General features: G+C 39.9%; 1 protein-coding gene across 1 annotated transcript; it reads right to left on the bottom strand.

Annotated features, from left to right (window-relative positions):
- Positions 1 to 1,922: 1,922 nt before the first annotated feature.
- LOC131955510 (uncharacterized) lies at positions 1,923 to 7,912 on the bottom strand. Its single transcript, XM_059319657.1, has 9 exons — positions 7,812 to 7,912; positions 6,141 to 6,240; positions 5,340 to 5,553; positions 4,770 to 4,860; positions 4,363 to 4,411; positions 4,008 to 4,136; positions 3,335 to 3,415; positions 2,866 to 2,956; positions 1,923 to 2,215 (listed from the first exon to the last, which is right to left on the bottom strand). The coding sequence occupies exons 1-9, from the start codon at positions 7,819 to 7,821 to the stop codon at positions 2,087 to 2,089; spliced, it is 894 nt and encodes a 297-aa protein (XP_059175640.1). The 5' UTR covers positions 7,822 to 7,912; the 3' UTR covers positions 1,923 to 2,086.
- Between the last annotated feature and the right edge of the window lie 7,844 nt (positions 7,913 to 15,756).

Here is a 15,756-nt window from a genome sequence, read left to right as displayed (position 1 = left end):
CACATACAGACCTACACACGAATGTTATGGTCCACATACAGACCTACACACGAATGTCATGGTCCACATACAGACCTACACACGAATGTCATGGTCCACATACAGACCTACACACGAATGTCATGGTCCACATACAGACCTACCTACACACGACAAAGACTCATGTTCCACATACAGACCTACACACGAATGTCATGGTCCACATACAGACCTACACACGAATGTCATGGTCCACATACAGACCTACACACGACATAGACCTACACACAGCATAGACCTACTCACAACATAGACCTACACACAACATAGACCTACACACAACATAGACCTACACACAACATAGACCTACACACGACATAGACCCACACATGACATAGACCTACACACAACATAGACCTACACAACATATAGACCTACACATAACATAGACCTACACACAACATAGACCTACACATGACATAGACCTACACACAACATAGACCTACACACAACATAGACCTACACACGACATAGACCTAAACACAACATAGACCTAAACACAACATAGACCTACACACAACATAGACCTACACATGACATAGACCTACACACAACATAGACCTACACACAACATAGACCTACACACGACATAGACCTAAACACAACATAGACCTAAACACAACATAGACCTACACACGACATAGACCTACACACAACATAGACCTACACACAACATAGACCTACACACGACATAGACCTAAACACAACATAGACCTAAACACAACATAGACCTAAACACAACATAGACCTAAACACGACATAGACCTACACACGACATAGACCTACACACAACATAGACCTACACACGACATAGACCTAAACACAACATAGACCTAAACACGACATAGACCTACACACGACATAGACCTACACACAACATAGACCTACACACAACATAGACCTACACACAACATAGACCTACAGTCCTACACACATGACATAGACCTACACACAACATAGACCTACACATGACATAGACCTACACACAACATAGACCTACACACAACATAGACCTACACACAACATAGACCTACACACAACATAGACCTAAACACGACATAGACCTACACACAACATAGACCTACACACAACATAGACCTACACACAACATAGACCTACACACAACATAGACCTACACACGACATAGACCTACACACGACATAGACCTATACATGACATAGACCTACACACAACATAGACCTACACACAACATAGACCTACACACAACATAGACCTACACACAACATAGACCTACACACGACATAGACCTACACATGACATAGACCTACACACAACATAGACCTACACACAACATAGACCTACACACAACATAGACCTACACACAACATAGACCTACACACAACATAGACCTACACACGACATAGACCTACACACAACATAGACCTACACACGACATAGACCTACACATGACATAGACCTACACACAACATAGACCTACACACGACATAGACCTACACACAACATAGACCTACACACGACATAGACCTACACATGACATAGACCTACACACAACATAGACCTTCACATGACATAGACCTACACACGACTGTCATGTTGCACATATTGACCTTCTTAGCCTAATTCAACGTCTCACTTATTACTTAATGTGTCTATGACCGTCGTTTTGGAGTCTCACACTTTTTGTGTATCTGTGATTTCATGTATAGCCTTGCCTGTTAATACTGACTTGTTAATAAAAAAAATATTGTATACATAAATACATGCCTTTTTGTATCTAGCAAACATTTGAGTTGCCTAATTGTTTTTGTCGTGAAATTAAGTCGGTGAATTGTATATTAGACATTAGAGGCTATAACATTTTTTTCTCATTTGATGTGTAACTATGGAAACAACGCTCGGCGTATGAATCTGCTACTTGATGTTTTATTTCATTAAATATTTGTGACAAAGTGTACTTCTATTTCTTTGGTTTAACTGCCGGTTATGTTTTTTTCTCTCTCTAGCAGAGCAGCATTGTTGAATCTTTATCATGCTTCGCACAATTGCTTAAAGTAGTTCATCTTCATTAAGTTTCGAATTTTAAGTTCTTTCCGGCAGAAGAGTTGGGCTTGTTCATCTTCATAATGCCCCTCTCGCGGATGATGAGCTGAGCCAGCAGTTTTTGCCATGTCGCGTCACCCTCAACGGTGTAGTCCTGTGGACAAATATCAAAATCTCTAACACCAGGGGTAAAACTTGTGGACAAATATCAAAATCTCTAACACCAGGGGTAAAACTTGTGGACAAATATCAAAATCTCTAACACCAGGGGTAAAACATGTAATACTGTGGACAAACATTAAAATAGAGATAAAACTTGTATTTAATGTTGCGGTTGGAGCTCCTCTCTTTATGATGTTTTTTATGGTGGGGGCAGAATGGAAATCTACCTTGAGATATTACGTAGTTCATCTTGGGTTAAGTATCTCATAGGGCTATGGTAGCCCACAGAATAGTTTAAATATAAAAATATTGTGTTTCGAGACTTAATGTTTGTTTCAAAAAAATAAAAAATCATTTTAATCGACAGAAGAAAGGTAATAAAGTGACTTAAAACAAGGCTCATTTATACAAAAAAGTTCTCCACAAAAGACGTCACGCTATTTTTAACCTTCTTGTATTCTCTACCCTCATGTTATACGTCGTGGCAAATTGTCACACCTCACACTTTAAATTTTCATCATATTCGTTCTTAAAGCTAAAAACTATTTGTTATGTCATATTTCTTCCTTCCCCATGTAGCAGTAACCCATGAGCCTACCTTGTAAGAAATTGATCTTATTCAAGGACAACCTATCCGCTTACCTTGTAAGCAATGTAGTGACCGAAGTTGAAAAACTTGGGGTTGATCCAGGTGATGACGATTCGTGAGAAAGGTAAAGGTGTCACCACAGCCCTGGATACATTCAAATGGTGGGGTGGGGGGGGCATGATAATTTAATTTATTTCAGTATCATTTCATTAACCAACTAGATACACTGGTTTCAAGTTCACCCAACGTCTAGAATTAGTGCTTGCGGTAAAATTTAGTATCAGTAATTTATGTCAGTTGCGTGTATCCAATCAAGATCTAAGGTCTATGTTAATGTTCCCGCCAAAACTAATGTGTAATGTTGCCGTCATTTTATCAAATTTAATGTTGGCGTCACATTTTAACGTTAATGGTAATGTTCCCCTAAGATTATCACATCGAATGTTCCCGTCCGATTCTTACGAATATGTTAATGTTCCCGTCAAAACTAACGTCGATGTAAATGTTCCCGTCAATACTAACGTGTACGCCGATTTCATGGACTCAAAGACAACGATCAATGTGTGATCTCCCTTTCTTATGGTGAAAACAAAGGGACCGAATCTGAAAAATAAAACAGAAAAATAAACTCTTGTGACAGCTTTAACCACTAACCGAGGAATTTAAAACGTTCGGTGAAAAGATAAGCAAAAACATTGACTCGGCACGGCATTTAAAAAAAAAATATTTTGCCATTTTGTTGATACTTAAAAAAACAAACTACTTAGGACATCATCATGCACTATTTATAGATGTTGTTAAGGAGAGTGGAGTTGTTCCTCTTGTCTACAGATATAACGCATTAATGTAGGGAAACTCGGAGATGGAATTGAAGTTGTTTTGTGTGTATGAATTCTTTCATCTGTAGCAAGTTTAGTGCAGTGGTTTTACATCTTTGGTGACTAGTTACCTTTTTGAATTGATTAGACATCTTTGGTGATATATTACCTTTGTACAGCGATTTTACATTATTGGCAAAGCGTTATATTTAATGATACATTATTGGTGAGATGTTACCTGCGGTTATTCATCATTGGTGATGTGTAACCGAAGTGAATGATTGCACATGATTGGTGAGGTGTTAGCTTTGTGAAATGATTGTACATGATTGGTGAGGTGTTAGCTTTGTGAAATGATTGTACATGATTGGTGTTACCTTTGAAGCCATTCACAGATGGTCTCCACGTCGTAAGATTTGTTGTCAAACTTGACCTGAACTGCGGACAGCGGCAGGTAGTGCTCACTTTTTCTGGCACAACCATACAAGATATGGGGCGAGATGGTTCTAGAAGAGAGATGGTAGAGGATGGTAGAGATGGTAGGCAGGTTAAAGATAGCACGGGAGGGTAGAGACGGTAGAGGCGGTAGGGGAGGGTAGAAATGGTAGGTAAAAGTAGAGATGGTTAGACAAATGTAAATGTACAGAGTTGGGGACAGTACTGTTGTTTGAAGATGCTTGGAGAAATGGAGAGAGATAACATTTAGGAGAAACGAAGTGATCTACCACCTACCCTGGCGGCAAACGTTCCGACAACCTCATCAAGTTTGACGAGAGTATACCTGCAGAGTAAAGGTGGTTAGAGTGACCGAACCTTGGTGCTACATAGCACTTCTATATTAGCCGTACCATTTAACCAGCACCTTGGTGCTACATAGCACTTCTATATTAGCCGTACCATTTAACCAGCACCTTGATGCTACATAGCACTTCTATATTAGCCGTACCGTTTAACCAGCACCTTGGTGCTACATAGCTCTTCTATATTAGCCGTACCATCTAACCAGCACCTTGATGCTACATAGCACTTCTATATTAGCCCTATTATCTAGAGTGACCGAACCTTGGTGCTACATAGCACATCTATCTTAGCCGTATCATTTATAACATCATACGATAATCGTGGCAGCAAACGCTTACAGTTACAGAAAGAGACTTTGATTTCTTTTTTCGGCTTGAAGGATCCTTTGACTGAGGCACCCTCCACTTGACTCATCTTCCCGTAGGCGACCTGTGGGTGGATGGATGTTAGCGTGCAGTCATCGATACATACACACACATACATGAAGAGGATTTTATATACATATATAAGTGCGGGTAAACATAAAGATAGAGACAAAGAAGCGTATTTATAAACACACACATACACACATGATTAGCAGTTATGTAACATTTTTGCAGTTTTAAAGGTGTCTTTGTATTTTAAAACCACACCTATAGTTATTAAAATTCATCATGTATATGTGTGTGTGTGTATATGTATATATATATATATATATATATATATATATATATATATATATATATATATATATATATATATATATATATTATATAGGATACACACATATATATATATATATATATATATATATATATATATATATATATATATATATATATATATATATATATATATATTTATTTATTTATTTATTTATTTATTTATTTATTTATTTATTTATTTATTAATATGGTGTGGTGAGTTACATTAAACTCCCTCGACAAAGACGAGCAATGGTATGGCGCCTTGTTGAGTGTCGTGAAGGGCGTGGCCTCCTTTAAGTTGAGCCCCTGCAAGCGCCCCATCGTGTTGAACGCCTCCCTCCAGGCATTGGCCTCGTATTCGTACAGCTCGATGCTGTCCTGTACCTTGGGGTGCTCCACCCGCGGGCTGAACTTGTAGCATCGTAGCTCTACACCCCTGGGGGTTGTTGAGGGTGAGGGTGGTAGTGGTGGTGATGGTGATGATGTATCGTTTTAACCTAATGTTAATAACCTCCTGATTTGTTGAAGGAGGTGAGGAGGATTATGGTGATGATGATGGTGGCTATGATGGTGATGGGTGATGGTGGTTATGATCGTGGTGATGACGGTGGTTATGATGGTGATGGGTGATGGTGGTTATGATGGTGATGAATTATCATTAATAACCTGCCGATTGTGCTAGTCGCTGTTGAAGAAGGTGAGGATGATGGTGATGGTGGTTGATGGTGATGAAGATGGTGATGATGTATCGTTAATAACCTGCTGATCGTGCTGGTCGATGTTGATGAAAGTGAGGATGGTGGTTGATGATGATGATGATGGTGATGGTGATGATGATGATGATGGTGGTGATGATGATGGTGATGATGATGGTGGTGATGATGATGATGATGATGATGATTATGATGATGATGATGATGATGATGATGATGGTGATGGTGGTGATGATGATGATGATGATGATGATGATGATGATGATGATGATGATGATGATGATGATGGCGATGATGTATTGTTAACAACCTGCTGATTGTGCTGGTCGCTGTTGTAGACTTGAAGACTGCAGTGAAGGATGTGCTCTGTACAAACTTGGCGGATTTCCCCCGTCGTAGTTTGTTACTGACTGAAACAATCAGGGTTGTTACTGACTGAAACAATCAGGGTTGTTACTGACTGAAACAATCAGGGTTGTTACTGAAACAATCAGGGTTGTTACTGACTGAAACAATCAGGGTTGTTACTGAAACAATCAGGGTTGTTACTGACTGAAACAATCAAGGTTGTTACTGACTGAAACAATCAGGGTTGTTACTGACTGAAACAATCAGGGTTGTTACTGACTGAAACAATCAGGGTTGTTACTGACTGAAACAATCAGGGTTGTTACTGACTGAAACAATCAGGGTTGTTACTGACTGAAACAATCAGGGTTGTTACTGAAACAATCAGGGTTGTTACTGACTGAAACAATCAGGGTTGTTACTGAAACAATCAGGGTTGTTACTGACTGAAACAATCAGGGTTGTTACTGACTGAAACAATCAGGGTTGTTACTGACTGAAACAATCAGGGTTGTTACTGAAACAATCAGGGTTGTTACTGACTGAAACAATCAGGGTTGTTACTGACTGAAACAATCAGGGTCGTTACTGACTGAAACAATCAGGGTTGTTACTGACTGAAACAATCAGGGTTGTTACTGACTGAAACAATCAGGGTTGTTACTGACTGAAACAATCAGGGTTGTTACTGACTGAAACAATCAGGGTTGTTACTGAAACAATCAGGGTTGTTACTGACTGAAACAATCAGGGTTGTTACTGACTGAAACAATCAGGGTTGTTACTGACTGAAACAATCAGGGTTGTTACTGACTGAAACAATCAGGGTTGTTACTGAAACAATCAGGGTTGTGCGCTGTATGTGAGCATCATTATATACACATGTATGTGTTTGTGTGCGTGAGTGTATGTATCTGTCGGTGTTTGTGTCTTTTTTATACGCATAAAATTAGTTCAACATAATTTGTGTTTAGCCTATACTACAATTGTACAGAACCTTGGTGCTACATAGAACACCAATATTAGCCATACCATTTAACCAGCACCTTGATGCTACATAGCACTTCTATATTAGCCGTACCATTTAACCAGCACCTTAGTGCTACATAGCACTTCTATATTAGCCGTATCATTTAACCAGCACCTTGGTGCTACATAGCACTTCTATATTAGCCGTATCATTTAACCAGCACCTTGGTGCTACATAGCACACCTATATTTATCTTACTTACAGCATCACACAATAATCCCAAAATGTTTTACCTTTAACCATCGTACAATAATTCCAAATGGGCTTACTTTAAAGTAATCATCACGCAACAATCTTAGAGTAAGTAGCCAGTGCACCCTTTATTTAAACAGTAGATCTATATACAGGAAGTGGGTGGACTAGCTATCACTCAGTGTTTCTTTCAGATCTTTTCTCTGGGGGGGGGGTACACTTGAAATTTTCGGGGACTAAATTTTCCAGTTGGGGGTGGGACACTGGTAAAAGTATATATCTTCTAGATCTAGATCTATATAAATTCTATTTCGTTCGGGGGTAGTTATAAAAGTGTCCGCACTTTATAACTGCTAAAAAGGGTAACGTATAAAATGTAAGTTTCAAATGAGATAATATAATTTATATCACCTGCTGACATGATGAATGATAAGATGAAAGCTGCTAATTTGATGCCCCCAAATAAAATTATGACTAATAGCGGGGGAAATTAAGGAAGTGACTACTTAATTAAATGTGTTCATTAGCGCGAAGCTTGCACTGGTATCGGTGAGTAGAAGTTCTTGAAAACGCGCATACAACAGACATGATATCAAATCCCCATTGTCCAATGTGGTGTTTTCACTGTGATAAGTTTTTATTATCTTAGCCCTATTGTGAAAGTTATTGTGATCGTCATAGTTACGTGTTAGTGATCTTCTGTGTCGCCCAATTTAGTCGTGTAAGACAGCCAAACTTTAATGTGATACATAATTCACAGGCAAAAGGCCAGAAAACATAGTTGTCTAAATAATTCAAAACCTACAAACACACAGTTGCCTACAAAGTTCACAGAGCAGCAAACATACTTTCTTCTTCATTTTAGTGTTGAACGGGATTCCCCCCCCCCCCCCCCCCCCAACACAATTAAGTATACGTGTCAACGGGTTATGTACCATTTAGGCCGTTGACTCCATAGCCTTTGTTCAACCAAGAACAAACTACAAGGCAGCAGTTTTGGAGTTGTCTCTCCTAGAAGAGTTGCTGTCCTCAGCTGTTGAGCCTCATCTGCCCGAGGTTTTGAACATGAGGCTTCACCGGCTCGACCACGCCGACCCCAGCAACCACACACTTGTCTACATAATTCACAGACCAACAACCATACACTTGTCTACATAATTCACAGACCAGGAACCATACACTTGTCTACATAATTCACAGACCAGCAACCATACACTTGTCTACATAATTCACAGACCAGCAACCATACACTTGTCTACATAATTCACAGACCAGGAACCATACACTTGTCTACATAATTCACAGACCAGCAACCATACACTTGTCTACATAATTCACAGACCAGCAACCATACACTTGTCTACATAATTCACAGACCAGCAACCATACACTTTTCTACATAATTCACAGACCAGCAACCATACACTTGTCTACATAATTCACAGACCAGCAACCATACACTTGTCTACATAATTCACAGACCAACAAACATACACTTGTCTACATAATTCACAGACAAAAAATATACACTTGTCTACATAATTCACAGACCAGCAACCATACACTTGTCTACATAATTCACAGACCAGCAACCATACACTTGTCTACATAATTCACAGACCAGAAACATACACTTGTCTACATAATTCACAGACCAGAAACATACACTTGTCTACATAATTCACAGACCAACAAACATACACTTGTCTACATAATTCACAGACCAGTGTGACCTACTTAGGTCGAGTCAGGTTCTATTTTTATTTTGACATTGTATAATACCTTATATGGAGTGATTGTGCAACAACCGGGGTTTTTCCGCTGACTTATTAAGGGGTCTAAGACATAGAAATTTTCCATTAAGATCTGATTGAATGATTCTGGTCAGATGACTATCCCAACCAATGGCTACATGAGAGGAGGATAATCTCCCCTGTGGCAGAAGTCTTTAATTGCACCGCACACTCGCCACACGTGGCAGTTTACCTTGATCGGGCCGTCTACCTTGATCAAACAGTCTATACCAGGCCGTCCATATTGTCCGGCAATAGATTCTGACCATTTGAACGTGAGAGAACTTAAGTCCTGTGTGTGCTACGCTTTCTTAAGTTGATTTAGTCTTCTAGTATAATATTACTTGTCGCCAAGTAATTCTTGAAGCTATAGCAGTGTTGTGTGGCCTGTGGCTATTTTTTTAGGCAGTGTAGAAATCTGTGATAGTGTTTTTTCCTACACTCTGTAAGTTGGGTTTTGATATTTTATACATTAAATATTTTATCTAGTTTAACCTTGTGTTCTGCCACAACTGTGTTCGCTTATTAAAGGTTGTATGTAGATTGGATGAGTGTTAATTACAATAGTATCACTAGTTTTCCCTAGACATCGAATTCGAGCCCTAGTGTGTCGTTGTGTTAGTGTTCATCCATTTAGGCCGTAAGGCATTTGCATATGACCCCGAAAAAAGAATCCGGGGACGTTCACCTTCTATCTGGCTGATAGATAGGGGACGTTACAAAGTGGGGGCTCGTCCGGGATTTAATCTGTCGTTCCAGTTGTTGGTTATATCAGTAAGCACTAAGTTTAGTTTGATTTGGTTGTTTTTCTATCCAGTGCGCCGTGTTCTTACAGCGCGCGCAAGCCTAGAGGTATCTAGGTCAACAGCCAGACGTGTCACGATAAGAGGTCAAGTACACGGCCCAACGCTCAGTGTTAAGTTAGTGAACCTAGGCTTGTTGTGATTTGAAAGTTAGTGTTATGGAGTCTTTTTTGGCTAATCCCACTTTTGAGCAGGTAGAGAAGTTGAGTAGAAAAGTTTTGGTTAGTGTTGTTAAGGAATTGAAATTGGATTATTCTGTTACGCAGAAGTCAGAGGTGTTGAGGGATAAAATTGTTGTTCATTTTATTAATGAAGGGGTATTTGATGAAAGTTTGTTGGCTGGTGTGTTACTCCGGGAGGAGAAAGTTGCTTTAGAGAAGGCATTAAAAGAACAGGAGTTAGAGGTTAAAATTGCTTTAGATAGGAGGAGGTTGGAATCAGAATTTGGTCAAGTTAGTGATGTTACTTCTCTGGTAGATCCAAAAAAGTTGTCGGTAGGGCAAGTGATTGCCAAATTCGGGAAATTAGTTCCTAAATTTGATGAAACAGATTTGGTCGTTTTCTTTAACTCGTTTGAGAGTTTAGCTAAGACATGTGAATGGCCCGAAACTTCCATTACTGCTTTATTGAGCTCGGTCCTTACTGGGAAAGCTGCAAAAACATACCAGGCACTCTCTCACGACGTTCAAAATAACTATAGTTTGGTCAAGACTGCCATTTTGAAGGCCTACGAGCTGACGCCTGAGGCCTATCGGACAAAATTCCGAACACTCCGCAAGTTACCCACTCAATCATACGTGGAATTTCTCTTTGAAAAGGAGAAAATATTTTCAAGGTGGCTACACTCGGAGGAAGTTTCTGAGTTTGAGAAACTCAGGTCACTTATCCTAAGGGAAGAATTCCTATCGTCCCTGCCTGAAGAGATACGACTACACATACTGGATAACAAGATAATTGACATCCGGAAGGCTGCTGAGTCGGCTGACACATATATGTTGGTGCATAAGAAACCACCAGTGTCAGGAAACCGCCTCAACCCCGTGCTTCCCCTTTTTGGCAGCAATCCTCCTGTTGGCCAACACTTGAAGGCATCACAGTCCAGAGAGAACCCAAGATCAACTCTCAATCGTCGAGCGGTATGCCAGTTCTGCAAAAGACCTGGTCATCTTGTCAAGGACTGTTACAAACGTCGTCAATATAACAGAGAGGTGGTGCGTACTTCTGCGCACTATGCTCTATCCCCTCAAGCAGCCAGTTCAACTAAGAACTCTAGAATTCTAAAGGACTCTAACCCTAAGTGTCCGCAAGAAGGTAGTCAAATCTCCACATATTATGTGCAGTCACATTTTGACTGTTCTCGCCACCATCCAGTTTCTTCAGAGTCTACCGATCTCGAGGGATCGAGAAAAGTTGACTTTTCATCTTTTATTGCCGAAGCCATCATTAGCAAACCAGGTGATCCGTTGTCTCAGCGGAATATCACCGTCCTAAGAGACACAGGAGCGTCACAATCACTTCTTTTGAAAAGTTCAATGGACATTACACCAGAGACGAACACCGGAAATATTTCCATAATCCAGGGAGTGGGGACAAAATCTACTGTCGTCCCTCTACACAAGTTTGCCCTGAAACATCATCTCGTCGAAGGTGAGGTCATTTTAGGTGTGATAGATAGTATTCCTGTCCCAGGAGTACACCTACTTCTAGGGAATGACCTTGCGGGAAGCAAAGTATACCCCTGTACGGTTTCAGACCCTTTGTCAACAGTTCCAGATAATGATAATGAACTGTATCCTGCATGCGCGGTGACAAGAAGCCAAACCAAACAATTGGCTGACACAACGTCTGAACCACACCTACCATCATCGTCAAGAAATTCGACTCCCAAACTGGAGTCTATGCTTCCAGAAAACACAAGCCTGGGCTTACCCCTGAGAATATCTCAGGAAGACATCATTAAAGCTCAACAAGTCGACGCGGAACTCAAAGCAACGGTCGAAAAATCTCTCTCATCTGACGATGGAGAATATTTCTCCGAGAACGGCCTCTTCCTTCGTCGCGCTATACCAGTGAATGCCTCACCAGCCGAACCATGGTTGGGTAAAAACCAGCTGTGGGTCCCTCCACCTTATCGGCATGAAATACTTAAGCTGGCACATGACCATCCAATGTCAGCGCACCCAGGAGTCTCTAAAACGACGGCGAAGATCAAAGAACTGTTCTTTTGGCCCAAAATGAGAAATGATGTGTCGCGTTACTGTAAAAGTTGCACAAACTGTCAGTTGGCCGGAAAGCCAAACCAGACAATTCCTAAGGCCCCTTTGAGTCCGATTCCTGTATTAGAAGAACCTTTTTCTAAAATCGTCATGGACTGTGTAGGTCCCTTGCCTAAAACCAAGGCGGGCAACGAGTACCTACTTACCTTTATGTGTTCAAGTACCCGTTTTCCCGAGGCAATTCCCTTACGGAACATTAAGGCAAAGACTGTAGTCAGAGCCATGACCCGGTTCTTCACTACCTTTGGATTACCTAGAATCGTGCAAACAGATCAAGGCAGCAACTTCACCAGTCACCATTTTCAGGAAGCACTAGCCAAGCTAGGCGTTACCCACATCACCAGCTCAGCCTACCACCCTCAGTCTCAAGGCGTACTTGAGAGGTTCCACCAAACCCTCAAAACCATGCTAAGAACGTTCACTAACAGTAACACCCAATGGGATGAGACTGTTCCTTGGATTATTTTCGCTGCGAGGGACTGTGTCCAGGACTCTTTAGGCTACTCTCCTTTTCAACTTGTGTTTGGACATTCTGTCCGAGGTCCCCTGAAGCTGATCCACGAACAGTGGACAGGTACCAGCGTTCATCCTGTGGAAAACTTTGATGATTTTCACGTTCGACTGAAAGCCGTGTGCGAAATGGCTCACAAGAACTTAAGAAGGGCCCAAGTGAGAATGAAAGGACTGTATGATAAGAGTTCTTGTAAACGAACATTCAATCCAGGCGACAAAGTTCTTGTGCTAGTGCCTAATCTGAACAATGCGTTATCCTTGAGATATTGTGGACCCTTTACTGTGCATTCAAAATTAAGTGATTTGAACTATGTTGTCAATACGCCCGACAGAAGAAAGAAACAGACAGTGTATCATGTTAATTCACTGAAAAAGTATTATGATAATTGTAACAATTTTCATTCCACAGCCAAAATTACTTTACCTGTATGTTCAAATGTTTCTGATGATGTGATACATGATAAATTGAAACCCCCAAAATTGGTAAATTCTTCCTTTTTAGATAATTTGAATGTCCACCTTATGCATTTGTCCACAGAGGAAAGCCATAGATTGTCTCAGTTATTTGAGACATTTCCCTCTATTTTTGGGGATGTCCCCAAAGAAGCGAAGGTTCCACCTCATGATGTAGACGTAGGTGACGCAAAACCCATCAAACAACACCCCTATAGAGTTAACCCGGAAAAAGCTGCTTTGATAAAAGATGAAATTGATTATATGCTCAAGAATGATATCATTGAGCCCAGTTTCAGCAACTGGAGTTCCCCATGTCTCCTAGTACCGAAAGACGGTGGATCTTTCAGGTTTGTGACCGACTTTAGGAAGGTAAATGCGCTCACCAAAGCTGATTCCTATCCATTACCACGGATAGAAGACGTTATTGATAAAGTTGGTCAGGCTAAGATAATTTCCAAAATTGATTTACTTTCAGGATACTGGCAAATCCCCTTATCTGACCGTGCAAAAGAAATATCTGCTTTTGTAACCCCTAATGGTTTTTATAGATACAAACGTATGCCCTTTGGTATGCGAAATGCTGGTCAAACTTTCCAGAGGGTCATTAACTCTGTCATTGCTGACATAGACCAATGTGAGGCCTACATAGATGATATAGTTGTATTTTCTAATACTTTTGAAGAACATATTGTTCAGTTGACTAACCTTTTTAGAAAATTGTCTGAAGTGAATTTTACTGTAAACTTACATAAAAGTGATTTCTGTAAAGCTTCAATTACCTATTTGGGTTACCAAGTGGGAACGAACCAAGTTCGGCCCATTGAAGCTAAAGTAGATGCTATTGTAAGGTTACCACCTCCCAAAAATTGTAAAGAGATCAAAAAGTTCCTTGGGATGGCTGGTTACTATAGGCGGTTCTGTCAAAACTTTTCAGCTATTGCTGAACCTCTTACTGCATTATTAAAAAAGGGTGTTGAGTTTGAATGGTCAAATAAATGTCAAGAAGTTTTTTTAACCATTAAGTCATTTTTATCTAATGCTCCTGTTATGGCTGCACCAAATCTCAGCAAGCCCTTTAAACTTGCCATTGATGCTAGCAACTTAGCCATTGGCTCAGTCCTATTTCAAGAAGACAACATGGGAATTGACCATCCCATTGCCTTTTTTTCCAGGAAGTTAAATGAGAACCAAAAGAATTACTCTACTATTGAAAAAGAAGCTTTAGCTTTGGTTTTATCACTACAACATTTTGAAGTCTATGTCTCTTCTTCAACCAATCCAGTCAGAGTGTTTTCTGACCATGATCCCCTGAAATTTACCTCTAAGTTCGGACAGACAAATCAAAGAATATTGAGATGGTGTTTATATTTCCAAAATTTTAATCTGGAAATTTCACACATTAAGGGTAGTGATAATGTTGTGGCTGATTGTTTGTCAAGGATGTAAAATCTTATTGCACACATTGATCATGTGACATGTTTTGTGGTTCATTAAGACCATACACTAGTGTTGTGTTTTCACATGAAAATGAGTGGTATGATTTTTGATTTTTTGAAAATTCCAATTCTAGTGAATATTTTGTTTATTTTCAGGTGAACCTTAATTAAAGGTGGTTTTTGATTCTATGTAATCTTTTATAATAAAATGTCTCAGATGACTCAATTGATATTGTAGCTAGTCATTGAAATAAAGGTCTTACCCTGGCGGGTTTACCACTTTTAATATCCACATGGAAATATTGTAATACCCTTTTTTGAGGGATTTAGATGTATAATTACCTTTTGAAGGGTTACTTCCCTTTCACCAATTGTAAAAGTTGGAGTTACTTCCCTTTTATGTTCAGGGATATTTTCATCTGGTATTATGATTTTGATTGCCTACATTTGTAAAACATTTTTTTTATTTCATTGCCAGATTGGTTCCTTATGTATGTTTTTGTGGAACCTATCTGTCACTTCCAAAAAGGGAGGGGATGTGACCTACTTAGGTCGAGTCAGGTTCTATTTTTATTTTGACATTGTATAATACCTTATATGGAGTGATTGTGCAACAACCGGGGTTTTTCCGCTGACTTATTAAGGGGTCTAAGACATAGAAATTTTCCATTAAGATCTGATTGAATGATTCTGGTCAGATGACTATCCCAACCAATGGCTACATGAGAGGAGGATAATCTCCCCTGTGGCAGAAGTCTTTAATTGCACCGCACACTCGCCACACGTGGCAGTTTACCTTGATCGGGCCGTCTACCTTGATCAAACAGTCTATACCAGGCCGTCCATATTGTCCGGCAATAGATTCTGACCATTTGAACGTGAGAGAACTTAAGTCCTGTGTGTGCTACGCTTTCTTAAGTTGATTTAGTCTTCTAGTATAATATTACTTGTCGCCAAGTAATTCTTGAAGCTATAGCAGTGTTGTGTGGCCTGTGGCTATTTTTTTAGGCAGTGTAGAAATCTGTGATAGTGTTTTTTCCTACACTCTGTAAGTTGGGTTTTGATATTTTATACATTAA

The sequence above is a fragment of the Physella acuta genome, unplaced genomic scaffold (genome assembly GCF_028476545.2).
Source record: "Physella acuta isolate Inbredline_101_S28 unplaced genomic scaffold, ASM2847654v3 ptg001070l, whole genome shotgun sequence".
Taxonomy (NCBI): domain Eukaryota; kingdom Metazoa; phylum Mollusca; class Gastropoda; family Physidae; genus Physella; species Physella acuta.
The sequence above is the reverse complement of the archived record's forward strand: the minus strand, read 5'-3'. Positions and strand labels throughout refer to the sequence as shown.

Excerpts from the sequence above, each read along its gene's own strand:
- LOC131955510 (XM_059319657.1), bottom strand. Across the intron at positions 4,412-4,769 it reads CAAAGTCTCTTTCTGTAACT|GTATACTCTCGTCAAACTTG; the intron begins GTAAGCGTTTGC and ends TTTACTCTGCAG. Across the intron at positions 2,957-3,334 it reads TCCATGAAATCGGCGTACAC|GGCTGTGGTGACACCTTTAC; the intron begins GTTAGTATTGAC and ends GAATGTATCCAG.